The sequence below is a fragment of the Chrysochloris asiatica genome, unplaced genomic scaffold (genome assembly GCF_000296735.1).
Source record: "Chrysochloris asiatica unplaced genomic scaffold, ChrAsi1.0 scaffold00429, whole genome shotgun sequence".
In the NCBI taxonomy this organism is placed as follows: Eukaryota; Metazoa; Chordata; class Mammalia; order Afrosoricida; family Chrysochloridae; genus Chrysochloris; species Chrysochloris asiatica.
Window position 1 is genome coordinate 1,202,179 of NW_006408947.1, and position 7,383 is coordinate 1,209,561.

At 36.1% G+C, this 7,383-nt stretch overlaps 1 protein-coding gene across 1 annotated transcript in view; it reads right to left on the bottom strand.

Annotated features, from left to right (window-relative positions):
• The window catches only part of SPIRE1 (spire-type actin nucleation factor 1), a gene marked incomplete at its 5' end in the record, with an annotated part of 311,924 nt that overhangs the window by 78,723 nt on the left and 225,818 nt on the right, over positions 1-7,383 (bottom strand). The window contains one exon of the mRNA XM_006876930.1: positions 3,467-3,508. Within this exon, the coding sequence (XP_006876992.1) occupies positions 3,467-3,508 (42 nt within the window). The remainder of the gene's footprint in view (positions 1-3,466; positions 3,509-7,383) is intronic.

Here is a 7,383-nt window from a genome sequence, read left to right on the forward strand (position 1 = left end):
AATGTAATGAAACAAGTTATATGAATTGTTGAATGTGAAACTGATGATATGCCCTGTAAACTTTCACTCAATCCACAATAAAAACCTTAAATTAAAAAGAAAAAAAAGAAAGAAACCCTTAAAATTAGATCAAGCCTAACCCTTAACCCTAGACCTAGCCCAACCATTACCCCTAATACTAACCCTAGTACTATTCACAACTCTAAAACTAAACAAAGCCTAGATTTAGTGTAGACCTCTGAACGTAGCCATAATCCTAACTCTAATCCTCATTCCTACCTACTCACTTGCCCAAAAAAGACTGAAAATAGTTTTCTAACTGCCTGAACACTGTGCTATGAAATTATGCTCATTGATGGAAACTACTGAAATAAACACATAATAAATTCTGCAGTGGTTAAGTGCTTGTCTGCTAACCAAAAGACTGGTTGTTTAAACCCACCAAATGGCTCTGTTGGATAATGACCTGGTGACCTATTCCCGTAAAGATTTGTTGTTACTAAGTGCTGTTGAATCCTATGAGGTTGTTAAGAGTTGAAACTGACTCTATAACCTAGAAACAACACTAAATTCAAAGCTCTGAGACAAATGGAATTAACAAAAATTGATATAATTGCCATATGAAGGACTAAATACTATCTCATAGTACACATTTCTTTAAAACCCATAACATGGAAACATTTAAAAATCGTTTGATTACTTATATTCTTCTGTTCAAGTGAATGTTGTTGTTGTTGTTGCTAAGTGCTGTGGAGTTGGTTCCAACTCATAGCGACCCTGTACAGAGTTTCCGAGGCTGTAAACCTTTACAGCAGCAGAACAAATCTTCATTATTACTTTGATGTATCAAGTGAGAAAAAACAAATACTTGGACTAGGCCCTTCTATGTTGTTGTTGTTAAGTGCTGTGGAGTCAGTGCTGACTCATAAAGACTCTGTATAGGGTTTCTAAGGCTTTAAAATCTTCCTGGGCACAGAAAGCCTCGTCTTCTCCAGTACAACAGTTGACGAGCTTGAACCATAGACCCTGTGGTTCTCAGTCCAGTGCTTATCATACAGAGCCATTGTGCTCTCCTGTTCTTCCATATGATGGAACATTTCTTAAGAAAATATTGGTGCTATTTATATGTAAGTAAAATATTTAAGATGCTATATATAGCTTTAGACATCACATACTTTATTTTAAAAATATAAAATGTGTATTCATAATGTTAAAAACGGTAACTTAATATGTAGTAAATATATCTAGGTGATGCCTTATTCGGCTGGATAAAATATGAGTGGTGTACAGTTTATATACTTGATATACGCACAGGAAAAAAAGCTATACTTACCTTAATTGATGTTGATTGGATTGCTATGCTTTCCACTAACAATATTTCTTAGACATACTTGATTGTATTTATGACTATTCTGCATTTAAGTTCAGAGGTATAATTTATGTTTACTCTTTGTTCATTTTTCAATATTTTCAGACATCTTATTTAGTCAAAATGTAATCATGAAAAACAGAAAAGTAGCAAAAGAAACTGAGTACGAAGCCACTGGAAATCATGAAGTTACAAAATAAATGATAGCAAGTGATAAGCAGTGAAACCAGATAAAACCTTTACATCATGATGGAAAAAAATATGCTTTTAACACCAATGAGCTGAAGTACAAGCACTCTGCCCTCGTACAGGCACACTTCACTGAGTAAACTGTGCCAGTGAGTATTTGCATTTTAAGATTGGCCCGGGGGAAAAGCTGCTCACTGCTTCCATAGGAAACCAATCCCTTACAATCCAACTGATGGGCAGCTTCAGGAGACATTCAAAAGACATGGACTGTCTATAATGTATACTGCCAATTTTTATAGATGAATGTAGCACATATTTTCCAAAATATCTCAGTTTATTTCCCAGAGCAACTTTTTTTACAGGATCACTCTCATAAGTCAAATAATGGATAAAATAATCAAATGGATAAAGAAAACAGAAAAACCTCTTCAGTGGTCAGTCAAAAATATTACATGAAGACTGAAATATTTATGTGACTTTCTTTAAACTGTAAGTATTAGAAGCATGCCTGAGACCTATAAGAATAAACTAAAAATTTAAAAATAATTAGAAATTAGTTTAATTCAGTATACAGTCATATGTGGAATCTCATACAAGAACGCTCTTTTAAAATACGAATTTTTATGTAAGGAATACCAACAAATCCCTATAACTTAAGAGATACTTTTGGAATACAAAGGAAAAGAAAATTCTGAAACAGAACACTAGTGTCCATATCTTATCTCATTTTACATTCAAAATAGTAATTAAAAATCCTAGCGTGTGAAATATTTTGAGGTTGAGTTGGCTTATACGTAGTTTAAAAACTCAAAAAAAAGGGACCAATTTAACAGATCTAATTTGATCCTTAATAGCTATTTATATATTATTGTTGTTACTAAGAGCCTGGAGTTGGTTCTGACTCATAGTGACCCTGCATAGAGTTTCTGAGGAACAGGTGGTGGGTTTGAACTGCTGCTCTTTTGGTTCACAGTCCAGTGCTGAACCTACAGCGCCACAACAGGAGTCCATTCATCTAGTTGTTGTTAAGTGCCACCAAGTTGATTCCAACCCATAGCGACCTATATAGGGTTTCAGAGGAGTAGCTGGTGAGCTCGAACTGCCGACCTTGCAGTTCAAATGGCTTTGCAGTCTGGCGCATTAACCCACAGCGCCACATCAGGACTCCATTTATCTATTAACCCCTCTCAATTTAATAGATGGAGTTCTGGTGTGGCGCTGTGGGTTAATGCACTAGATTACAAAGTTGGTTTGAATCACAAGGTTGGTGGTTCAAGCTCATCAGCCGCTCCTCATAAACCCTATACAGGGTAGCAATGGGTTGGAACTGACTCAATGGAACACAACAATAATTACTCTTATAGAGTTCTGGTGTGGCACTGTGGGTTAATGCACTGGACTGCAAAGTCAGTTTGAACCGTATAATTGGCGGTTCAAGCTCACCAGCCACTCCTCAGAAACCCTATACAGGGTAGCTGTGGGTCAGAACTTGCTTGACCGCACTTAACGACAACAACATTATATAGGCAGAGTTTGAGCATCATTACAAAAGTGGGGAATAAAATTCCATATTAAAACCAAAGTTATCATAATGCTCTTACATTTCTATACTCTTTAACATTTCAATTCATTAGTGACAAGTCTCTGTCCTACATGAGGCGGGGGAACAAGACAGCTCTTGCCCATTCTTTGAGACCATACTCTACTACAGAGAAAATGAGTTTATTGTAGTTTTAATCTTTCTAACTATATTGTTTCCAATAAGCAGAATGTTTTATTTCATTGACCATAGCTGAAGAAGTCTTTCAATTTTCTTTTGGGGATGTTTGAACAAGGAAATGAATGACATGTAGTTCACAGAAAGCACAAAATTCATGTCAGGTGTGAAAGTGCTTTTATTTTTTTTACCTGACAAGTCAAAACTGTGAGACATACAAAGTGGCCGCATTGCTGAAAAAAGAAAACAAACAACAGAAAGAAACCAATTCAGCCATTAGTAATACACAGGTAGACAAAAAAGGAGGAATGATTAAGGAAGATCATTAATGACAGTTCAGATTTTAAGATAGAGTAACAATAAATAAAAAATTATTATTTTTTCAAGAGCACTTCAGACATAATATCATGATAAGGATACAATATTTTTAAGAATCAAAGAATAATATTTTTTACTTAAATATAAAAGAAAAAGAAAAAATACATAATTTAAAATATGATTTGAGGAATGATAAAAATAAAAAAGTCTAACATTTTTAGAATAAAAGTGTTCTTCAATAACTCAGGATGAAAATTTAGCTCTCCAAATCAAGGTGAAGTATTTTATTTAAAAGTCTCATTCAGAAACTAGCAGTATCATGATGTACAAATACACAGTTCATTTTAGGCAGTATAATAGCAGCCAGACTACCCAAGTTTGAATCTCAACTCTGCCACTTATAAGCAGTGTGGTCCTGGGCAAAAGATTTGACTTCTCTGTGCCTCAGTTATTTCATTTCTGAATGGGAATACACCCAGTTCCTTGCTTATTGACTGTCTTATTATTTGACATTTTGCATTATGACAATAGAAAAATATATATATACTATTTTGTTTATTAATGAAGTATGTCTGGCAATAACAAATGTTGACTTGCTAGGCAAGAGTATCACTGGATGTGATGGTTTAAGTTATATGTCAACTTGGCTGGGCCATGATTCTAAGTGGTTTGCCAGCTGTGTAATGATATGGTCATGCTCCATTTTTATTTTCAAATAATGCCAGTTTCTATATAATAAATTGGTCTTTTGAACCTAATAATATTAATGAGAGAAGTGTTAATATTATCTATCTAATAAGAATGTTCTACCACTCGCCTGTCAGTTTGTCGTACTGTGGTGGCTTGTGAGTTGCTATGATTCTGAAAGCTATGCCACCAATATTTTAAATACCAGTAGGGTCACACATGGTGGACAGGTTTCAGATGAGCTTCCCGACAAAGGCAGATGAGGAAGAAGGAGTAATGAACTACTTCCGAATATTTAGTCAAGGAAAACCTTATGAATAGCAGAGAAACAGTCAGCTATAGTGCCGGAAAACGAGCTCCTTGGATTGGAAGACACTCAAAATGTGACTGGGGAAAAGCTGTCTCCTCAAAGTAGAATTGACCGTGATAACACAAATGGAGTAAAGCCCATGAGAGAAAAGCCTGCGGGACCTTCATTTGCTGATGCGGTGCAACTCAAATGAAGAGAAACAGCTGTAAACATCCACTGAAAATCGGAACACAGAATGTACGAAGTATGAATCTGGGAAAATTGGTAGTTGTCAAAAATTAAATGGAATGCATAAACATCGTTATCTTAGGCATTAGTGAGGTGAAATGGACTGGTATTGGCCATTTTGAATCTGATGACCACATGGTTTACTATGCCGGAAATGACAAATTGAAGAGGAGTGGTGTTGCATTCATTGTCAAAAAGAACACATCCAGATCAGTCATGAGGTACAAAGCTGTCTGTGATAGGATAATATCCATGTGCCTACAGGGAAGCCCAGTTAATACCACTATTATTCAAATTTATGCACCAACCACTAAAGCCAGTGAGGATGAAATAGAAGAATTCTACCAAATTCTTCAATCTGAAATTGATCAAACATGCAATCAAGATGTATTGATCATTACAAGATTCAGCAAAGGGGCAGGATATAAGATCAATATACAAAAATCCGTTGGATTCTTCTATACCAAAAACGACAGCATTGAAAAGCACGTTAGGAAAGCAACACCATTTACAATAGCCACCCAGAGGATGAAGTATCTAGAAATAAATGTAACCAGAGAAACAAAGGACTTATACAAAGAAAACTACAAAACACTACTATAAGAAACCAAAAGAGACCTACAAAAGTGGAAGAAAGTACCATGCTCCAGGAAAGAAGATTTAACATTGTGAAAATGTCAATACTGCCCAAAGCAATTTACACATATAATGCAATCCCAATCCAGATTCCAACGACATTCTTCAAAGAGATGGGAAAAAATTACAGACTTTATATGGAAAGGAAAGAGACTCAGGATAAGCAAAGCACTGCTTAAGAAGAATAAGGTTGGAAACTTCTCACACCCTAACTTCATATTTTACTACATGGCTACAGTGGTCAAAACAGCTTGGTATTAGTACAATGAAAGATACATAGATCAATGGAACAGAATCGAGAATCCAGAAATTAACCCATATATATACAGCCAATTTATTTTTGACAAAATGCCTAAATATATCGCATGGGGAAGTGATAGTCTCTTCAACAGATGGTGCAGGCAGAACTGAAAAGTGATATGCAAAAGACTGAAACAAGACCTTCACTTCACACCTTATACAAAACCCAACTCAACATGGATTAAAGACCTAAATGTGAATCCCAGAATTATGAAGGCCAGCAATAAAAAAATAGGGACAAATGTGAGGGCACTAATTCAGGGAATACACAGACTACAAAACATTTTGAAAACTACACAAACAAGAGTAGACAAAATAGATGAGTGGGACATACAAAATTAAAAACTTAATGTACATCAAAAGACTTCAACAGAAGAGGAAAAAAGGAACCCACAGAATGGGAAAAATTCTTTGGCAATTGCACATCAGTCAAGGGCTTATTTCTAAAATATATAGGAAACTACAACACCTCTCCAAGAAAAAGACAAATAACCCAATTAAAAAATGGGCACAGGACATGAACAGACACTTCACCAAGAAGGAGATCCAAACAGCCAACAAACATATGAAGACATGTTCAAATCACTAACTATTAGAGAGAAGCAAATCAAAACAACGAGATAACATCTCACACCATCAGTAACAGCAAAGATCACAATAAATGCTGGCAGGGATGTGGAGAGACTGGGACACTCCTGCATTGCTGGTGGGATTACAAAATCGTGGACCCACTCTAGAAAGTAATATGGTGCTTCCTCAGAAGGTTGGAAATAGAAATACCTAATGATCCAGCAATTCCTCTACTTGGTATTTACCCACAAGAAATATGAGCCATAACATGAGTAGATATATGCACACCTATGTTCATAGCAGCACTACTGACAATAGCAAAAAGATGTTGTAGTTACGTGCCATCGAATTGGTACCGACCAATAGCAGCCTTATGCACAACCTCACTATTGTTGCCACGCTTGAGTCCATTGATGCTGTCACTTGGCCAATCCATCTCATTGAGGGTCTTCCTCTTTTTCTCTGACTCTCCACCTTACCAAACATGATATTCCTCTCCAGCGATTGCTTCTTCCTGACAATATGTCCAAAGTATGAGAGACGAAGTTTGGTCATCCTGGCCTCTAAGGAGCACTCTGCTGCACTTCTTCCAAAACAGATCTATGGATTCTTTTGGCAGCCCATGGCACTTTCAATAGTTTCCTCCAGCACCATAAATCAAAGGCCACCATAAATCAAAGGCATTAATTCTTCTACAGTCTTCCTTATTCACTGTCAAGCTTCTGTATGCATAGGTTATTGAAAACATCATGGCTTGGGTCAGGTGCACCTTAGTCCTCAAGCTGACATTTTTGCTCTTCAACACTTGAAAAAGGTCATGTGCAGATTTGCCTAATGCAATACGTCATTCGATTTCTTGACTGAGTGAGTGTTGATAGTCGATTCAAGAAGAATGAACACTTTGACAACTTCAATCATTTCTCTGTTGATAAGAATGTTGTTTATTGGTTCAGTGGAGTGGATTTTTGTTTTTTTTTACATTGAGATGTAATCCATACTGAAGGCTGTGCTCTTTGATCTTCATCAGTAAATGTTTTAAGTCCTCTTCACATTCAGTAA